Source organism: Schistocerca cancellata, chromosome 3, assembly GCF_023864275.1.
Source record: "Schistocerca cancellata isolate TAMUIC-IGC-003103 chromosome 3, iqSchCanc2.1, whole genome shotgun sequence".
Taxonomy (NCBI): domain Eukaryota; kingdom Metazoa; phylum Arthropoda; class Insecta; order Orthoptera; family Acrididae; genus Schistocerca; species Schistocerca cancellata.
This window is the reverse complement of record NC_064628.1, coordinates 522,653,319-522,676,032: the sequence shown is the minus strand read 5'-3', so window position 1 is coordinate 522,676,032 and position 22,714 is coordinate 522,653,319. Positions and strand designations below refer to the sequence as shown.

General features: G+C 37.8%; 1 protein-coding gene across 3 annotated transcripts in view; it reads right to left on the bottom strand.

Annotated features, from left to right (window-relative positions):
• LOC126175335 (protein melted) overlaps positions 1-22,714 on the bottom strand; it is a 256,862-nt gene that overhangs the window by 138,949 nt on the left and 95,199 nt on the right. For all 3 annotated transcript variants that reach the window (XM_049922055.1, XM_049922054.1, XM_049922056.1), the window contains one exon: positions 7,390-7,532. In XM_049922055.1, coding sequence (XP_049778012.1) covers positions 7,390-7,532 — 143 coding nt within the window. The remainder of the gene's footprint in view (positions 1-7,389; positions 7,533-22,714) is intronic.

Sequence of the window (22,714 nt, the reverse complement as noted above, 5' to 3'; positions counted from 1 at the left end):
TTAAATAATGAAGAGCGTGAGGCCACCCATATGAGTGCAGATCTACTAAAGAGACTGCCTCGCTACGCTTGTCTGTCCTCTTTTGGAGTACTGCTACGCAGTCTGTGATCCTTAACAGATAGGATTAATGGAGCACACCAAGAAAATTCAAGGAAGAGCACCACATTCTGTATTATCGCGAATTAGGGGAGAGGGAGAGAGTCTTTGATATGATACAGGATTTGTGGTGGACATCAGTAAAACAGAGGTGTTTTTTGTTGCGCCAGAATCTTCTCGCGAAATTTCCATCATCAACTTTCTCCTCTGAATGCGAAAATATTTTGTTGATGCTGACCTACTTAGGGAGAAATCATCATCATAATAAAATAAGAAAAATCAGAGCTTGCACGGAAAGATATAGGTGTTTGTCTTTTTCTAAGCGGTGTTGAAGATTAAAATAATAGAGAATCATTGTGAAGGTGGTTCGATGAACCATCTGCCAGGCACTTATGTGTGATCTGCGGAGTCGATGTAGATTTCTCCCTGTGAAATTATTAATACATCTAAATAAGGCTGATATTATTTATTACAGAGAAAGCAGTAATACATAAGATTGATCATGTGATAACACGAAAATCAGTTAACTTAGACTAGTAAATCATAAGAAATACATACACAAGATTATCAGTTACAGCTCTTTGGAGCATGCGTATGTGTTTACTCAGTGCCCTCGTAAATATAAGTGTTTTCTCATGGAAAAACAATTTACTAAGGCAATACTATAGCTTAAATAAGTAAATTAGTATCTATTGTGATTTATATATTGAGTGTGTCACTTTTACTTGCATAGTTCTCGTGAAAAGTTAACTGTTCTAAGATGCAAGCTATTGGCGTGTGTGTTTACTCAGTGTGCTTGTAAATATATGTGTTTATTCGTGGAAAAACAATTTATTAAGGCAATATTGTAGCTTAAATAAGTAAATTAGGATCTATTGTGATCTATATATTGAAGGTTTCGCTTTTACTTGTGTAGTTTTCGTGAAAGGATAACTGTTTTAAAGTGCAAGCCTTTGGCATGGGTTTGTTTTTGTTATTGACCGCAATAAGTTACGTGCTTATTCACTAATTTCCGGTTAGTGTCTGTGTAGCTTTATTGTGAAGAGTATCGTATGTGTATAGTTTGCAGTCGGTTCGTGTTTTCTGCGTTTCTATACTTCCATACAGTTAATTTTCCATATTGTGCAATAAAGTTGTTAAGTGGTGTTTCTGTTTCCATTAGAGTATTTTTACATAATTCAGTGATAGCGCCTGTTCAAATTTGTCGTTAGGAAATATCGAGCCTCTTCAGTTTCTTACTTGTTTCATGAATTCTGCCACTATAACCTACGCCAGCAATTAAATTTGCGCTGCTTACATTCGCCTGCTGCTACATTCGCCTGACGTCCAGAAGTTCTCTGCTCATCTCATCACTAGCTAAGTTACTTTCTGCTAATTATTAATTGGTGTAGGGGAATTGTTTGTACTGTAATTTGCATTGTTTAATCTACCATAATGTGTGACAAATGTGGATGTTGTCATAGATTAGTGAGCACGGGAGTGAAATGTCAGGATTGTGGGTTGGTGTTTCACTGGGGAGATTGTAGTGGGGAAGCTGTTATAGTGCCAGATGAGGCTCACCAATGGAGTTGTAGATTATGTAGCCATGACAAGAAAATCATGGAACAGTGAAAAAAGATTTGTGCCCTTCAGGCTGAACTAGAAATGGTGTACTTTGAAGTAGACAGGTTGAAGGGGGAAAGAGACAATGGGAACTGAGAACAGGTAACAAGTCATAGTCAGAAGGAGAAAACCTCAGAAATCACTTTTCAGATTCCAGTGAGCAATCGGTCTGATTTGTTACCTGAAGTAGAAGAGCCTCAAACAGTTTTTGAGCAAAGTAGGGTACAGCAGACTCGTAGTAAATATTGTAATGCTAGGTCGGGAGTAAAGTCAAGCAGAAAGAAAAGAGTCCTGCTGTTAGGTAGCAGTCACGGGAGAGGTGTAGGCCAGTTGCTACAGGATAGGCTAGGAGTCAAGTACCAGGTCACAAGCATTGTGAAACCTTGTGCTAAGCTTAGCCAGATTACAGAAAACCTAGGGGCCTTGTGCAAAGATTTTGATGGCCAGGACCACGTTCTTATAGTAGGAGGAGCAGGAAACAGCCTGGCTAGCAATTCGGACTATAGTATTAGGTGTGACTTGGATGTAATAGGTGCAACACCCCACACTCGTGCGGGATTTGTGGATGTTTTGCAGCACCATGACCAGCCCTGGGTTAATACGGCTGTCAACTGAGTTAACAGAGAGCTGGGGGGGGGGGGGTGTTTACTGTTGACAGAAACTAAATCTCATATCTGTGCTGTGCCTGTTGATTTACTTCGGAGGTGGGGTTACACTACTCATGGCCTGCACCTGAATAGGAGGGGGGAAGGATAGATTAGTTGATTTTCTTGCAGAAAATGTAAGGGGGGCCACATGCACACAAGACAAAATACCTGTGATTACTGGAGTCAGAGGGACAAATTTTTTAGGTTAGAGTCAGGTTACAGACAGAGGATATTGAAAGAGGTTAAAACAGAACAGTGCCATAATGTCTGTAGCAGTAGCCAAAGAAATAAAATTTGTGTGTTTCATCAGAACATTAGAGGACTGAAAAATAAGATAGATGAGCTTCTTGTATGCTTAGAAAATGGTGTAAATTCTGAAGGTATAGATGTTTTGTGTCTCTCTGAACACCATGTAACCGCAGGGATGGAGAAATTAAATTTAAGGGATTACAGATTAGCATCTTATTCATGTAGAGCCCACATGGAAAAAGGAGGAGTTGCTACTTATATAAAAACTGGACACAAAGTCAAAAATATTGAATCAAATAGTTTTTGTGTAGATCAGATCCTTGAAGCATGTGCTTGTGAGTTGCTACTGCAATATACTTCTATAGTAATTGTAACAATCTACAGATCCCCTCAAGGTAACTTCCAGCTACCTGTCAGACAAAAAGAAGCAGTTAAAGATTCGGATACAAAAATTAGCTAGAATCTTTGTTTGGTTGTTTCAATCTAGTATCTGTTGTAAATTTTCCAACTCGTGTGCAGCAGGATAGTAGGTCACTTATCGATAACATTTTCATAGACGGTGCCCAGGCAGAAACAATTAATGTGTACCCAGTTGTTAAAGGGCTATCTGATCATGATGCACAGTTAATGGAAATAACACATATAGCACCTTACAGGATTCAGGCAGGTTCATACAAGGCAGGGAGGCTAATTAATGTGAACAGGATATAGAGCTTTAAGTGCAGCCTAGAAGAGGTAGAATGAGATGAAGTATACACAGAAAATGGTGCTGATGTCAAATTCAATTTGTTCCACTGTAAATTTGTCTCAATATTTGAGAATTGCTTTCAATAAATGTTATCAAAAAAGCCATTACAAAGTCAAGTAAGCCATGGATTACTAAGGGAATTAAGATATCGTGTAAGAGGAAAAGGGAAATATATGGACAGGCCAGAATAAGTCAGGATCCGACGTTACTTGCTTACTACAAAAGATACTGTAATATTTTAAGGAAAGTCATTAAGAAGTCAAGAAGCTTATGTGTTCTGACAGAAATTAATAATGTGGATAATAAGATTAAAATTATATGGAATATTGTCAAACAGGAGACAGGGCAGCCTGACAGTGCACAGCATACCATAGCAATAAAGCTAAATGATGATGTTGTGAGTGATAATTCACAAGTTGCAAGTATTTTTAAAAATCACTTTCTGAATGTAGCAGCAAAAATAGGGTTAAAGGGTTCAGTTGAAGAAGCAAAAAATATGTTAAAAATGTCATTTAGAAATAGCACCAACATCCCCCACTGAAATTCAACAAAACTAAAAACTAAACTCCTCCCGAACAGGCCATGAAGGCCCAACGGTACCGACCGGCCGCCGTGTCATCCTCAGCCCACAGGCATCACTGGATGCGGATATGGAGGGGCATGTGGTTAGGACACCGCTCTCCCGGTCGTATGTCAGTTTCCGAGACCGGAGCCGCTACTTCTCAATCAAGTAGCTCCTCAGTTTGTCTCACAAGGGCTGAGTGCATCCCACTTGCCAACAGCACTCAGCAGACCAGATGGTCACCCATCCAAGTGTTAGCCCTGCCCGACAATGCTTAACTTCGGTGATCTGATGAGAACTGGTGTTACCACTGCAGCAAGGCTGTTAGCGACTGAAAATAAGGGAATTATAAATATAATGAAAAACAAGAGCTCATGTGGTGTTGATGGAGTCTCTAACAGAATTTTGAAGTGTTGTTCTAATTTAATAAGTGGAGTCCTTAGCGATATATGTAATGCTTCGCTGGTACAGGGAATTTTTCCGGACAGATTGAAATACACAATTGTCAAACCTCTTCATAAGAAAGGGGACAAGAGTGACTTAAATAATTATAGACCAATCTCATTGCTGACTTCATTGTCTAAAATATTCGAAAAATTTATGTATTCAAGAGTAGTCTCACATTTAAGTGTAAATAATTTACTCAGCATGTCACAGTTCGGATTCTGGAAGGGTTACTCAACTGAGAATGCTATCTACACATTTATCCATCAAATCATACAAGCCCTAAATAACAAATTATCTCCAGCTGGTATTTTTTGTGATCTCTCCAAGGCATTTGACTGTGTGGATCATGCCACACTCTTAGAAAAACTCAGGTTTATGGAATTGAAGGCTATACACACAGCTGGTTTGAATCATACTTAATGAACAGAAAGCAAAAAGTTGTGCTGAATAGCACAAATAATGTTGGGAGGGTGGTAAATTCTAGTGAATGGGGAGTTATCACAAAGGGAGTCCCACAGGGTCCAATTTTAGGTCCTCTGTTGTTCCTTATTCATGTGAATGACCTCCCACTTAACGTTTAGCAAGCGGAACTAGTACTTTTTGCAGATGACACGAGTGTTATAATAAATCCCATTCCAGAAAAAGCAGTTGAAGACAGACATTGTTAAGGATGTCTTTCAAAGAATTATTAAGTGGTTCTCAGAAAATGGACTCTCCCTTAGTTTTGAAATCACTCACTATATCCAGTTCTGTAAACCGAATAGAGTCATACCGACAATTGATATAGCATATAAACAGGGCTCAGTTAACAGGGTAGATTTCTCCAAATTTTTGGGTGCTCACATTGATGACAACTTGAACTGGAAGAAGCATATTACTGAGCTTCTCAAACAACTAAGTTCAGCTTCTTTCGCTCTTCGTATAATCGCTAGTCTTGGTAATAAACAGATCAGCCTCCTAAAGTACTTTGCATATTTCCACTCAATAATGTCCTATGGAATAGTTTTCTGGGGTAACTCACCACTTAGACATAAAGTATTGATTGCACAAAAGAGAGCAGTGAGAATAATTAGTGGTGTTCACCCAAGCACGTCATGTAGGAACCTTTTCAAGGAGTTAGGTATTTTAACTGCACCATCACAGTACATATATTCACTAATGAAAATCATTACAAATAATCCATCTCAATTCGTGAAGAACAATGATGTTCATATGTACAACGCTAGAGGGAAAAATGACCTTTCCTATCTGTTATTGAAGCTGTCAGTTGCTCATTATTCAGCAACAAAAATCTTTGATCATTTGCCCAAAAACATAAAGTGTCTGGCAGGTAGCAGATCAAGTTTTAAATCTAGCTTAAAATCATTTCTTTTGGACAACTCCTTCTACTCCATGGATGAGTTTCTGTTTCAGAAATGGTAATAATAATAATAATCATAATAATGATGAATACAAATTATACTGGAACAGAACCATTATAATAGATAAAACAACACCACATAACAAACCTGACGTCATACTCACCAATAAAAAGAAGAAATTAACACTAATCGAAATATCCACACCCAATACAACAAATATACAAAAGAAAACAGGAGAAAAAATTGAAAAATACATCCAAATTGCTGAGGAAGTCAAGGACTTGTGGCATCAGGATAAAGTTGACATTATACCAATTATACTGTCAACTACAGGAGTCATACCACACAATATCCACCAGTACATCAATGCAATACAGCTACATCCAAACTTATATATACAACTACAGAAATCCGTAATTATTGATACATGTTCAATCATCCGAAAGTTCCTAAATGCAATATAACATATACCGTACAGTTAAAAGGAAGTGACGCTTGATCAAGGTCCGCGTCACTTTCCATTTTTGACCAGACATAACGTCTGAGAAAAGAAAGAAAGAATAATAATAATAATAATAATAATAATAATAATAATAATAATTTGTACCTCTTAATGTAGTTGCATGAGCAGAACTAAAAATTTCAGTAATAATAATATTAGCACTATTTATGTGTGTATATGTATCTTGTTATCTGACTTGTTCCACATCATATGGATGAAATAATAGGGGAGAATGATATACGGAACATGACATAACTAAAACTAAACTGAAGAAACATTGGACCGAAACATCAAAGAATATAAAGATGAAATCGTCTGTGATCTGTGTACATTTCCTGTGTCCCTCAGTCCCCCCTATTGGAGAAATGGCAGACTGTTGAGTGGAATCAACACATTCAAGATAATTAGCTGTATTTCTCATACTGCACTCAGCTTCATTTGGCAAGCTGTATTTCATTTATATTAATTCAGAATGAGAGAAGAAGAATTTCTATATCTATTTTGAACAGCGTACAATAGTAACGTCTGCTGAGCTCAACATCACTCTCTTCATTGGAGTGGGAGGGGCGGGGGGGCTGTGTTGACTCAGCTTCTTAGACTAAGGGGATGGCATTAGAACATGCATGGCATATAGTTGTATTTTTCTGGAGACCATTTTCCAAGCAGATTGGAGGGAATCCAAGGGGCATAGCTGCATGTTTTTGGTCCATGAGTCACCAGTAGGTTATAGCTGAAGATTCTGTGAACAATACCAGCATTTCTCTTACTCTTTTTGACAGCAGATGCCAGTTTAAAGTGGGAAGGATGTAAAAGATTAACCTTAATTTTTAGTGTGTGTGTGTGTGTGTGCGCGCGCGCGTGCGTGCGTGTGTGTTCTGGATGCCACATTTCACAGACTCCATGGCAAACGTCTTCTAGAAAACACACACACACACACACACACACACACACACACACACACACACACACACAAACTTTGGTCAACTCAACAATCTCCATGCTTCTGTCTCACTGTAGGACTTCACGCAGAGCACACATTCCAGAATTGTAGGAAACAAGATCATTGTGGCACCAATCTAAAGGGAATCCAGTTACCTAGGTATACCTTACATGACAGTTTTTGTGCATTGTCTTCTTTCCTTCTTTCTTGGTGCAGTATCCACACACATACTCACCAACATTAAGTCGTGTCATGCTCCGATGGGCAGCTGATGTGTGCAGGCGACCTGTACTACGGCTATCACCTCCCAATCTTGGTCGACTAACTACCAGTCGATTTGCTTCTTGACGATTTAGCCATCCACCTTCCTGCTGCATTCTTTTGTTTAAAATGGGAAAAAATATTATAGTACAACACAAATAAAAACATGAACAGACACACAAAAGAAACAGTGACATTTAATACACTTTATGTTCACAGTTATACATGACTGTATGATTACATTTATGAAAGGCACTGTAAAGAGCATGGTTGAGGCTGCTTTTTTAATATTTATTGTCACTCCCATTCTTGTTCATTTAAAAATGACACAAGGAAAAAAATTATATGCTCCTTTAAGCACCTGATGTCTCTGATACGGCCCGTAAGCAAAGCACATGAAGAAAGTCACCATAAAGTCTTTATTTAATTGATGCAACTCAGTGTGCAGGCTTAAAATTGCATTTTCTGTAACTGTTTCTAATAATTTGCTCCTGTTCATGCACATTCACATTATGTTCTCTTTATTCATATTTATGGTGAGATGTTACTGACTATACGAACAAATTTCGTCTATATCATGCATAAACATCCTTACATTTGTTAAGTAATGATCTTTTATTATAACAACCTGTGAGATTTGTCCACTCTATATGTCAAATGTTTTATTTATACTGAGAACATTACCACTACCAAAAATACACAGGCTTTCACAGCAAGTGTCAATATCACTAAAAAACATCTTGGTTATACTGCAGTGTCATCTTATAATACACTTAAAGTACTAAAATGTACCAACGATTCTACTGTTCTGCAGTGACTCTTCTGATTAGCTGAGGTGCAGGTGCATCAATGTATTGCTTTCATAACTGTGTCACTAGACCACTGACATCACATTTATTTTATGGGTCCTGAAATAGCACTGGTAGCCTTAAGGAGGAAAAGAGGGGACCCATGGCCGACTATTTGTGGGTTTCACAACATGCTGGCAATTGATAGCACACTATGAAGCAACGACAAGGTTCATGGGTCTGTGATTTCCTGCTGTTAGTAGCAGAAAGAAAATGCCAGTTCTGCATATGCTGTTTGTTTTGCTGGTCACAGCAGTATCCAGTGAAGCTGACGTGCTGCAATCACACGTGATTCATCATACTGTGATTGCTGGCACTGTTGATGATATCAGGCAGTCTCAGGATTTCCAATGCATCTTATTTTTCATGTCCACTTCTGTGGCTGTCTTGCCAGTATGGTGCTCTGCTTGTACAGATCTGTTGTTTCCCCAAGCGAACATAGCACTCATACTTTGCTATATGCTTTCTAACAGGCCTCCCAGTTTCCCCAATGTAAATCCGTGCAACACTGAAACTTCCTGGCAGATTAAAACTGGACACTGCCACAACCACCAAACAAGTAGCATATGCACAGCTGGTGCCATCTTTCCACTACTAACAGCAGCAAAACATGAATCCCAGAAGTTTGTCACTGATTTGCAGTGGGCTATCAATTTCCAGAAAGTCATGCAACTCACAAATAGTCAGACACATACACCCTCTCTCTCTTCTACCAATGTTACTTTAGGAGCAATAAAATCTAATAGATATGTCAGTGGTCTAGTGACACGATCAGGAAAGCAATATACTGATGCACCCACACCCCAGCTCATCAGCTTTTGCACTGAGGAAGGCTGCTACACCTCAATCTAAATGTCAAAATATTTTATAGGATGACATGGAAATATAATGAGAAGGCTTTTGATAAGGATACTATTATTGTCATTTGTCCTTCAGACACACCAGGCTTTATATTGTTCTGCAGATGGACACACTGCAACCAGTACAACAAACTGGATTCTCTTCACCAGAGGTCAAGCCACTCACATAAATTGGGAGATACACCACTTCTCAACTGACCACCTGGTACATCAAATACTTTTGAGAAATCTAAGGAAACAAAACCAACATTTTCATTTCTTGTTTCCTAAATGTGAATATGTTTCATGAGTGATGCTTATTTGCGCTGACTTTTTTCCTTGGAAGCTTTTAATTTTCAAAGGCCATAACTATATATATCAGCTACAGAGTATGTTCTGGGACGCTAAAGCCACCAGAGATCACAAAATTCTCTGCATCTATTTATTTATCTAGCCATTTGACTTACTACAGGGAAAATGTACTGTTGCAGTCATACACCACTAATGTCCTTAGAGGTGTGGTGGGGGAGGCTGTAGTGGAGTGTGAAAGTGTTGTCACATAAACACACACACACACACACACACACACACACACACACACACACACACACGACTGGTGATAGTTTCCATGACATTTATCTATAGGTTCTGTGAGACTATTCAAGCCAAAGCCTCATTGACATGGAATGAGCAGTACATTGTTTATGGACAGCTAATTAGAAAATTTATAAATAAAAACAGTTAGTATATGAATAAATAACATGTTACAGAGAAACTCCTCAACTACTATGAGGAACTCCTGTACAGGAGGAAACCTCTCAACTTTAATCTGAATGTTAGTGGTTTATCACTCAATTTTTCAGTTCTGTTGGAAGCCTACTGAAAATGAAACTTGCCGATATACATCCACGCCTGTTCCGATCTCAGAATAGCTCTTGCACCATACATCCTCAATTAACTGTTTGATATATTCCAATCTCTGTCTCCATCTAAAGTTTTTACCCTCTACAGCTCCCTCTAGTGCCATGGAAGTTATTCCCTGATGTCTTAATACACATCAAATCATCCTGTCTCTTCTTCTTGTCAGTGTTTCTTTCTTCACCAATTCTGAGGAGACTGAATGCTGCTCCAAAAGTACATTTTCAGAGGACAACCCCCTCATTCCTTACCTTATCAGTCCACCCAGGTTTCAGTATTTGTCTATAGCACTATATCTCAAACGCTTCAATTCTCTTCTGTTCTTGTGTTCCTACCACCCATGATTAACTACCATACAATGCTGTGCTCCACACATACATTTCCAGAAATTTCTTCCTCAAATTAAGGCCTATGTTTGATACTAGTAGACTTCTTTTTGTCAGGATTGCCTTCTTTGCCCGTGCCAGTCTGATTTTTATGTCTTCCTTGCTTCGGTTGGCATGGGTTATTTTGATTCCAAGATAGCTTCATCTACTTTGTGATAACTGATTTGGATGTTAACTTTCTTGCTATTCTCATATCTGCTACTTCTCATTACTCAGTCTTTTTCGGTTTACTCTAAATCCATACTGTGTACACATTAGACTGTTCATTCCATTCAACAGATTTTGTAATACTTCTACACCTTCACCAAGAATAGCAATGTCATCAGCAAATCTAATCACTGATATCCTTTCAACCTGGCTTTTAATCCCAATCTGCAACTTTTCTTTTAATTCCGCCTTTGCTTCTTCCATGTATGGACTGAACCATAGGGATGAAATATTGCATACCTGTTATACCCCTTTTTTAATTCATTCATTTTGTTTTGAGTCATCCAGTCTTATGATTCCCTCTTGGTTCTTGTATATACTGTACATTACTTCATCTTTAGCTCACCCCTTTTTTTCTCAGAATTTTCAACATCTTGCACCATTTTACACTGACGAACACTTTTACCAGGTTGACAAATCCTATGACGTGCCTTTATTTTTCTTCAGTCTTGCTTCCATTATCAAGCTCAACTTTCAGGGCTGTGTCTCTGGTGCCTTTACCTTTCTCAAGGCCAAACTAATTGTCACTTAACAGTTCCTCAACTTTCTTTTCCATTCTTCTGTATATTATTCTTGTCAGCAACTCATATGCATGCACTGTTAAGATAATTGTGGGATAGATCTTGCACTTATCTGCTCTCGCTATCTTCGGAACTGTGTGGATGATATGTTTCTGAAAGTCTGTTGGTATGTTGCCAGTCTCATAGATTCTACACACCAACTTCAATATCTAGAAGATATCATATAGATTAGATAATGGTAAGACAGAGATTTAGGAACCAGGTTTTAAATTGTAAGACATTTCCAGGGGCAGATCTGGACTCTGACCACAATCTATTGGTTATGAACTGTAGATTAAAACTGAAGAAACTGCAAAAACGTGGGAATTTGAGGAGATGGGACCTGGATAAACTGAAAGAACCAGAGGTTGTACAGAGTTTCAGCAAGAGCATAAAGGAACAATTGACAAGAATGGGGGAAAGAAATACAGTAGAAGAAGAATGGATAGCTTTGAGGGAGGAAGTGGTGAAGGCAGCAGAGGATCAAGTAGGTAAAAACACGAGGGCTAGTAGAAATCCTTGGGTGACAGAAGAAATACTGAAATTTAATTGATGAAAGGAGAAAATATAAAAATGCAGTAAATGAAGAAGGCAAAAAGGAATACAAACGTCTCAAAAATGAGACTGTCAGGAAGTGCAAAATGGCTAAGCAGGCATGGCTAGAGGGCAAATGTAAGGATGTAGAGGCTAACCTCACTAGGGGGTAAGATAGATACTGCCTACAGGAAAATTAAAGAGACCTTTGGAGAAAAGAGAACCACTTGTATGAATATCAAGAGCTCAGATGGAAACCCAGTTCTAAGCAAAGAAGGGAAAGCAGAAAGGTGGAAGGAGTATATAGAGGGGCTATACAAGGGCGATGTTCTTGAGGACAATATTATGGAAATGGAAGAGGATGTAGATGAAGATGAAATGGGAGTTACGACACTGCGTGAAGAATTTGATAGAGCACTGAGAGACCTAAGTTGAAACAAGGCCTCGGGAGTAGACAACACTCCATTAGCACTACTGACAGCCTTGGGAGGGCCAGTCCTGACAAAACTCTACCATCTGGTGAGCAAAATGTACAAGACAGGTGAAATACCCTCAGACTTTAAGAAGAATATAATAATTCCAATCCCAAAGAAAGCAGGTGTTGACAGATGTGAAAATTACCGAACTGTCAGCTTAATAAGTCACGGCTGCAAAATAATAACGCGAATTCTGTACAGACGAATGGAAAAACTGGTAGAAGCCGACCTTGGGGAAGATCAGTTTGGATTCTGTAGAAATATGGGAACACGTGAGGCAATACTGACCCTACAACTTATCTTAGAAGCTAGATTAAGAAAAGGCAAACCTACGTTTCTAGCATTTGTAGACTTGGAGAAAGCTTTTGGCGATGTTGACTGGAATAATCTCTTTCAAATTCTGAAGGTGGCAGGGGTAAAATACAGGGAGTGAAAGGCTATTTACAATTTGTACAGAAACCAGATGGCAGTTATAAGAGTCGAGGGGCATGAAAGGGAAGCAGCGGTTGGGAAGGGAGTGAAACAGGGTTGTAGCCTATCCCCGATGTTATTCAATCTGTATATTGAGCAAGCAGTAAAGGAAACAAAAGAAAAATTCGGAGTAGGTATTAAAATCCATGGAAAAGAAATAAAAACGTTGAGGTTCGCCGATGACATTGTAATTCTGTCAGAGACAGCAAAGGACTTGGAAGAGCAGTTGAACGGAATGGACAGTGTCTTAAAAGGAGGATAAAAGATGAACATCAACAAAAGCAAAACGACGATAATGGAATGTAGTCGAATTAAGTCGGGCAATGCTGAGGGAATTAGATTAGGAAATGAGACACTTAAAGTAGTAAAGGAGTTCTGCTATTTGGGGAGCAAAGTAACTGATGATGGTTGAAGTAGAGAGGATATAAAATGTAGACTGGCAATGGCAAGGAAAGCGTTTCTGAAGAAGAAAAATTTGTTAACATCGAGTATAGATTTAAATGTCAGGAAGTCGTTTCTGAAAGTATTTGTATGCAGTTTAGCCATGTATGGTAATGAAACATGGACGATAAATAGTTCGGACAAGAAGAGAATAGAAGCCTTTGAAATGTGGTGCTACAGAAGAATGCTGAAGATTAGATGGGTAGACCACGTAGCTAATGAGGAAGTATTGAATAGGATTGGGGAGAAGTGGAGTTTGTGGCACAACTTGACAAGAAGAAGGGATTGGTTGGTAGGACATGTTCTGAGGCATCAAGGGATCACCAATTTAGTATTGGAGGGCAGCGTGGAGGGTAAAAATCGTAGAGGAAGACCAAGAGATGAATACACTGAACAGATTCAGAAGGATGTAGGCTGCCGTACGTATTGGGAGATGAAGAAGCTTGCACAGGATAGAATAGCATGGAGAGCTGCATCAAACCAGTCTCAGGACTGAAGACCACAACAACAACATATGCTGAATCAGTCCGCCTGACTATCATTCCTCTTTTGATTTCTTCACCTCGGCTTTCCTGCACTTCCTTTTTATTTCATTCCTAAGTGATTTATATTGCTGCACCTCTGTCTTTTCCTTATCATTTTTGTACTTCCTTATTTCATTAATTAATTGAAGTATTTCTTCTGTTACCCAAAGTTTCTACGCAGTTATCTTCCCTGAACCTATGTTTGTTTGTCCAGCATATATGATTGCTCTTTTTAGAAGTGTCCACTCCTCTTCAACTGAACTACCTACTGTGTTATTCCTTATCACAGTATCCACATCTTCAGCAAACTTCAAACATGTCTCATCACTCCTCAGTACTTTAGTATACCACTTCCTTCCACCCTGATTTTTTTCATGTGATTCTCTTAAACTTTAGTCTACTCTTCGCCATTACTAAATTGTGATATGAGTCTCTACCTGATTATGAGTATACCTTACAATCCAATACCTGGTTTGGAATCTCTGTCTGACTATGATGTACTACAACTGGAATCTTCCTGTATATCTAGACCTTTTCCAGGTATATCTCCCCCTTTTGTGATTTCTGAACAGTGTATCTGCTACTACTAACTGTAACTTATTGCAGAATTCACTTAGTATTTCTCCTCTCTCATTCCTACTACCAAGCCTATATTCTCCCATTACTCTTTTTTCTATTCCTTGCCTTACAACCATATAGGGGGTGTACCAGTATTTGACCTCAAGATAGTTGACAGAAGAAAAATGTCTAAACCTCCAGGAAGAGGGGGGAGGTGTTTCTGGCAAGTAAACAACAGAGGAACAACCACCTTAAGAATAACCCCCATCATGAAGATAAAAATTTGAGAAACCAGGTAAATGCTTCAAATATAATAAACCTGGCCACTGAAAAAAAGACTGAAGAAGTGTTTGCTTTAAACGGAATAAACCTGGTCACTATGTTAAATGATCAACTTAGAAACAGTGTAAGTTGGTAGGAGATGGGGATGCCCCAATACCGTATTTACTCGAATCTAAGCCGCACTTTTTCCGGTTTTTGTAATCCAAAAAACCGCCTGCGGCTTAGAATCGAGTGCAAAGTAAGCGGAAGTTCTGAAAAATGTTGGTAGGTGCCGCCACAACTTCTGTCGTCGCATATATGTAGCACTACACAGGCATGCTTTGCAGGCACAGAGATAAAATACTGGCGCCAAAACCTATGCGTCAGTAAATAAATCAAAAGAAACGGCAGTAGAATGTAAACATTATGCCATGTATTCTTTTGTGTTTGCTGCTATCTCATTTAAATCCTGTTTGCCCAATAAACTACAAAACTAGAGTGAGACAACAGCAAATGCGGAAGAATATACACATCATGTCATGTTTATATTCGTATTATTCTTATGCTGAAGAGTGATACAGTCAGGAATGAAGAATGGCAAATGACTAGATTTTTTAAATCTAAGATGACTAATTTCTGTGCAGAATGCAATGTACTAAAGAGGCGTCTGCAAAGATTTTCAAACAGAGAAAAATTTTCGCTAAACTCTCGTTCAGAACATCTTCTATCATACGCAGTCTATTATTTGGTTCTTGTTGATCATTATCAAAGAAAGCAGCAGTGTAAGTAACAACAAATAGCAGTCTCTTGCCGTTGATTTGCTTATGAGACAATTCCTCTCTTTTTCTTTTATTCTAAGCCACGGTAGCACGCACAAAAAGCAAGCCATGCCACGAGCAGCGACAGGTCGTAAACGCTCATTATCAGAATGCAACAACTAATGCATTACACAGTACAATAATGCATTTTCACCTTAGAGTGACGTAAACACCTATGACAAAGAGAACGGCACTTATCAGATCAAAGCAAAATAAGCAATCGATTCAAACCAGACGAAGCACATGAAAAAGGAAGGGTACCTGTATAAATACGGATGGATCGCCTGACACACAGCAATGGCTACTTCGTAAAGCCTAACTGTTAAGCTTACGACTCGAACCAAACTACTGTAGCTATATCTTCATCTGTTCGACCTTAATTGTGTCTCAGGTTACAATGGACCAACTTTGTTTCGATTTGGAGGGGCGGTCTAAAACTTTTCTCTTCCCTTGAATTTCGAGTCTCAAATTTCAGGTGCGGCTTAGAATCGGGAAAATTTTTTCCCCTTAATTTTGAGTCTCATTTTTCAGGTGTGGCTTAGATTTGAGTAAATACGGTAAGCAAAATTCTATCACTAGGAAGCAAACATGTAGATAAAAATGCGTGGTTTTTACATTCTGGTGCTGCTGATCACATTTGTAATCAAACTGAATAGGTTACAAGTTACAGGCTATTTAAAAGTGAAGTCCGAATCTATATTGGTGATGGTAGCTTCATTTCATCACAAGGAAAGGCGACATAAACATATTAACCTTTGATAGAGAAAAAGTGAAGTCCGAATCTATATTGGTGATGGTAGCTTCATTTCATCACAAGGAAAGGCGACATACACATATTAACCTTTGATAGAGAAAGATGGAGTGAGGAAATATCTGTCAAATGTTTATATCAAATGTTTATATATGCCAGTGATTCAGTTTAATGTATTCTCAATTGGACCAGTTCTTTACAAGGGAATAACATTTAAATCTGATAAGGCAATAGGCAGACTCTTCAAGGGAAAAATGTTGTTGCAGTGGAAGTTTGTGAAGAAAAGTTAGGTAGAATGAAGTTTAGGATGTCACTGAGTGAAAATAACATTATTCAGGCAAATATGGATATGTAGATCTCAAAATCTGGAGCAAAAGGCTCGCACACCAAAATTTTCCCTGTGTAAAAATGTTTTTGAACAGATGACAAATCTAGTTTAAGTAAAAAGATAAAAGCTTATGTGTGGTCTGTATTATGGGCAAAATTCATTAGTTGCCCTTCCATAAAAGTGACACAAAGTCAGCAAAGACATGCAAGTTGATTCACAGTGATTTTTGTGGCCCTGCGCAAGTTAATTCAGTTGATAGTTCAGGGTACTTTCTTTTGTTAAAAGATGACTATTCGAATTAGCAATTTTTGTATTTCTCAAAAGATATGTCTGAAGTGGGCAAACAGCTGGAATATTTCATAAAAACTAGTGATAAGCAAGTTGAGCATAGAATTAAAGTGATCAGAACTAATAGAATTTATTAATCAGAGGTGCACAAAATAATGCAGAACCATGGCATAATGCATCAAAATTCAGAACTGACTATAATTTATTAATCAAGAATTAGTTAAAATAATTCAGAATGCTGGGATAATTCACCAAAATTCAGTAGCCTACAAGCTCGCAACAGATTGGTGCAGCTCTACATGAGAACAGAACTTTGGTGGACACTCCAAGGATAATGCTTCATGCAAGCCGTCTGCCAATAAGATTATGGGTCAAGGCCATAAACATGGGAATTTTATTTTGAACAGAACAAGTATAAGCAATGTTAATGGAAAAGCACCTCACAAATTATGGACTGCATTTGACTGTGATGTGGCCAAACTCAGGGTATTTGGAGAGATGGTTTACCAGGTGTTCCGGTATGAAATGAGTGTTTTTTTGTGAAAATGAAACACTGATTTTGAATTGAAAAGTAAAAACATTTTATTCAAAGTACTGACCATTGCTTTCTATACATTTTGACCACCTTTCTGGCAATTTGTGGACACCACACCAATAGAAATGTTCCTATTTTGAAGCAAACCAATCACACACCCAATTTTCGACTTCTTCGAAGGAATCAAAGTGTTCCTCAGCCCATGCGTGTCCCATTGATGAAAACAAATGGTAGTCGGGAGGGACCAAGTCTGATGAATACGGCGGGTGGGGTAGGAGCTCCCAGCCAAGTGTTTTGACTGTATCCTGAACCAGTTTTGCTTTGTGTGCAGGTGCATTGTCGTGTAAAAAAATTACTTTGCCATGTCTTCTGGCCCATTCTGGTCTTTTTTCGATCAATGCATAGTTCAAATTGATCATTTGTTGTCTGTAGCAATTAGTATTCACAGTTTCACCGGATTTTAGAAGCTCATGATACACCACATCTTTCTGATCCCACCAAACACAGAGCATTGTCTCCTTGCCGAATTGATTTGGTTTTGCAGTCGATGTTGATGGTTGTCCCTGATTAACCCATGATTTTTCCCGTTTAGGATTCATAAAATACATACATTTTTCATTGCCAGTAACAATTCAATGCAAAATTGATTTTCTTTCATGTCTTTGAAGCAAAATTTGACAAATGGTTTTTCGGTTTTCCATCCGTCTTTCATTCAATTCATGTGGCACCCATTTTTCACACTTTTGGATCTTTCCCATAGCTTTCAAACGGTCAGAAATTGTTTGTTGTGCAACATTTAGCATTGCTGCCATTTGCTTCTGAAGCGTTGAAACCATCTTTTGCATGTTGCATCTGATAGAGCATGATCACCATATGCCTCGACAAGCATTCGATGTGACTCTGCAGCACTTTTTTTCAAATGAAATCAAAAAATTAATGCTTTTCGCAAATCATCATTTCCTGGCAGAAAATTCGACATTGTTAACAAGATGAAAACAGATAATGTTGTTTGTTCCATGACTTGATGTATACTAAATATCTTTGACAGATGCCATACCAACCAAACAAACAAAAATTAAGGCTCGCTCACAACAAATGTTCCCTATCGACACATTTGTATCTTAACGCTCATTTCATACCGGTACACCTGGTACATATACATTACAAAGGAGAGATGGCAGAAATGGGATTCCTAAGCTGAAAAAGGTTTCTTGGTTGAATATGATACACAGGTGAAAGGATATCAAGTTGGTTTTCTCATGAAGATCAAGGTAAAATACACTGAAATGTTGTTTTCATGCACAAATTAAACTGGGATCGTCAATCTGAGAAAAATGTCAAGAAAGATGATGAACAGTTTCTGAAACCACTAAGGATGAACGGCCTACTCAAGAGAAGAGGGTGAATCAGGCAGAAGACTTCAATTAAGCCACCCACAGATGAAATCAATTGTACTAAACATAATTTCATTGCAGATTGCATATAATTTGTGAATCAAGCAGGTAGAACTTATGAGATAGAGCAAATATCAAAATGCCAGTTAGATATGCCAACCTCAATGTGTGTGACACACTGCTGGGCCATTCCATTCAATAGTTCACCGATGAGTTTTCAGCAGATTCGAGATAAAATATCTCTGGCAATATATGCTTGAAAGAAATAAAGCTTGGCCATCTTGTATAAATTCTTACATTCACTTAAGCAAAATAATAAAGAAATATATCTTGAGTGATTTTCATAGAGATAACTTGAAGCAAAGTTGGATGAAAAAAATGTGAAATTTACCTTTTTATACTTCTGGCAGTATTTGCGGGATAAACATACCCTTTATTTGTAATAACTTACCAATACAAGGCCTTAGAATATAAAATTTTCCAACAGTTTACAAATTAAGGGGAAAGTTGATTATTTTTGTAAAAATGCCAAAAATGGGTATTTTTAGCCCACATTGCAAGAAAAAGTCACCTGCAAGCTCTTTTAAACTGTTTCCATTAGGAAGACCATATTCTAAACCACCTAAAAACTAAATTTGCTTTTGTCGTGTAAACATACAAGGCCCTAAAAAAGCTATAGCAAGGTGCATTGAAAATGGGCCCATATTCCACTGGTCCTCAAATTAAATTTGACATCTTTCATTACGTTCTACAATTTTTAGCATTCACTGGAGAAGATAATATCAAAAATCTTGAGGATAGGAAGTGAGATCACATCAGAACAACTTGAAAAAGTTCAAAGAGGCACTGTTTTTTGTCACGAGTTCATTATCACATATTTCAGCCTGCTTGTCTGCTGAAATAATTACAGCTGATTATAAATTTCTAAATTTAACTGTACATTACCAGGGCACTGGAGATCATAGTAGTGAAATTGTTTCATAACAGCTGCAGCATACATTATATGAACTGTCTTCAAGCTTGACACTGTTTTCACATTTGTAAATTTTGGTGAGGGTAATAGTAGTCTCACTGACATTTTTTGGAAAGTATTAAAGTTACAGAGAATTTTGAGTATTTCTTTTTTAGTTGTGCAATGCCACAGATATGCTAGTTTAATTCCAGTTCCAGGTATAGTACATTTTGTGTCCATGTAAGTTGTGGTTTATGTTGAACATTAGTGTACGAAAGAAAATTTGTATAAATGTCTGTTACAGTCCATGGTGGTTTAACCACTGCTAGTTTCTTTTAAAGTGCGAAAACCAGCACCTCCATCGCCACAGACGCCATGCCCGAAGCTGTACAATAGCAGCCATAGGTGTGTTTCCTCACAAAGGATTCCAATCCTAGTGATACATTTCACTGGGTCAGAGGACACAGCTAAAAGTGGTCTCTTTTAGTATCCTAAGCTTATGTTTCTGGCAAGATACTTGAATTTTTTACATGTTTCATTAATTTGCTTTGAATGTCATGAGCAAAATTATACTGCCAGAGAGATGGTGTCACTGATGATGCTGGAGTAACTGCAATAATATGCTGATGATGCTCGAGTAACCGTAATAATATATTGTTCCAGAACCCAGTGGTTGTCACAGCTTTATGACCAATAAAATAAACTGGGCCATGTCTGTGCATAAAGCTTATTAAAGCACCCTTACACTCAGAAGAAGTCTCGCAGATATTACAAACCTACCACTCTTTTTTTATAAAAGTATGCAGCATGTTGTCCTTGCTGGAGGTCTGATTTTAATGTATTTCCTCCAATAATGTCAATAAATTTTGGCCAGAAAAGATCATGCATCATTTGAAAATCTAATGACCTACACTGTTGTTTCATCAATTGGCAAAAATGGCATTACATTTGCTTTTATTAGCAAAAAAGATATCAAATGAAATGAAGCATTACAAGGAGACATGGGTGCACTCCAGCCGGAACTAAAAAAAAAAAATCATAATTTTTTGCGGATTGATGAAACAATTCAGGTCAGCGGAGGTTCAAATGATGAATCGTCATTTCTGGCCAAAATTGGTGACAACAGTGAAGGAGATATATTAATAATCGGACTTCCAGCCACAGCAATATGATGCATGCATTTATGAGAAAGAGTGCTAAATTGGAAATATCTGAGACTGTTGCAGACAAGAATGATGCTTTAATAAGCTTTATGCACCAACATGGCCCGTAAATTTCATTTTTTGGCCATCAGGGAGTGACAAGTGCTGGATTCTGGAACGGCACATTATTGTGGTTATTTCACCTCCATCAATGACAGTGTTTGACTGGTTATTTTTCCTCCTGACAGTCAACAGCAAATCAATGAAACCTGTCAAAAAATTCATGTAGCTTGAAGTACATGTTAGCTTAGGATACTACGTAAATGAGACCTCTTATAGCTTTGGCCTTTGACACTGTAAGAAACGTTTCATCGGGCTTGAGATCCCATGTAAAGAAAGCCTAGCTTCGGGCATGCACCTATGGCGATGGGGACGCTGGTTTTCTCACTTTAAAAGAAGTGGTTTCTAGTATTGCCCATAGCAGCACATTCATACAATTTTTCATCATTACAGTGAAGTTCAACATAAACTACGAACTATGAGAACGCAAAATATGTCATACTTTAAACTGGAAGTAAACTATCACATCAATGGCATTGCACAATAAAAAAAAGAGACATACTCAAAATCCTCTGTAAGATGCATTAAAAAAAAAAAATCCGGCAGACTGCTATGAAACTGCACCAAAATTTGCAAATGTGACAATGGTGCAAAATTTAAAGGCTTTTTATATGAAATGTGTTGTAGCTGTAATGCAATAATTTTATTACCATGATCTCCAACATCTTGATAATATACAGTTAAATTTAGAAATTTTTAACTAGTCTGATTCCGTAGTTACTACAGGGGGTGGGGGGAGTGGGGGTGGGGGGAACTGAAATTTGTTATGATGAGTTGTGACAAAAAACACTACCTTTTTGAAGTTTTTGAAGTTCTTCTGACTTGGCCTTATTTCCTAGTCATTAGAACTTTTAATATTACCTTCCCCACAAACTAATAAACAACTGGAGGACATACTAATAGATGTCAGATTTAATTTGAGTACCAGTGGAATATTGGTGTATTTTCAAATAGACTTCCACATTGTCATTGTTTTTTAGGGCCTTATATGCTCTCACGTTGCAATACTAAATCTATTTTTTTAGGTGGTTGAGAACATGGACTTTCTAGTGTGAACAGTCTAAAAAGTGTCGTAACAGTGGGCTGAAACTACAAGTTTGACATTCTTATAAAAAATGTTAATTTTGCACTCAATCTGTAAACTACTGGAAAGCGGCAGGAGAATGAAAATTTTATATACTTGTACCTTTTATTGGTAAGTTATTAGAATAGATTGAAAAATCAGCCAACCAGTTGTAATTACAGGTTTCTATCCCTTGATCACAGTTTTGATATTTGTAAAAATATCTTCTTCAGAAGTACCGGTACTAGCCTTATTACATCACTTGATGCAATAGGTGTCACAAGATAAAATATACAGACTCTGTATATTTGCAACAGTTGGCCTTAGTCTCTAGCGTTAGGTACATGTAACTTACGGAAATATCTTGTGACGCTTACTTCATCATGTGATGTAATAAGGCAAATACTTCTCAAGAAGATATTTTTACAAATATCAAAGCCATGGTCAAGGGCTAATAAACCTGTATTTGCAACTGGTTGGCTGATTATTCAATCTGTTCTCAATTACACAGTTGTTGTTTCACAGCCATGTTTAAGATTTTGAGTTAAGTTATTACATACAAAGTTTCACATTTATCCTGCTATTACTTCTGGAGACATAAAAAGTTGAGCTCCACATTTTTTCCAAGAGTCTGTTTTGTTGGCTGACTTTGCTTCAGAATATCCATATGAAGACTGCTCAGAAATTTTTTTCTGTTATTTCACAGAAGAGAGTACAAAAAGTTGGACAACATGGCCAAATTTTGTTTCTTTCAAGAAAATACTGCAGAGGATATTAAGTCTCAAATTTGCAAAAAAATTATGAGTGCACTGTTCAAAACTGAGTATGGGGTCAACAGATGACCATATCTCTGCAAGTATTTAACTGATCATTATGAAACTTTAC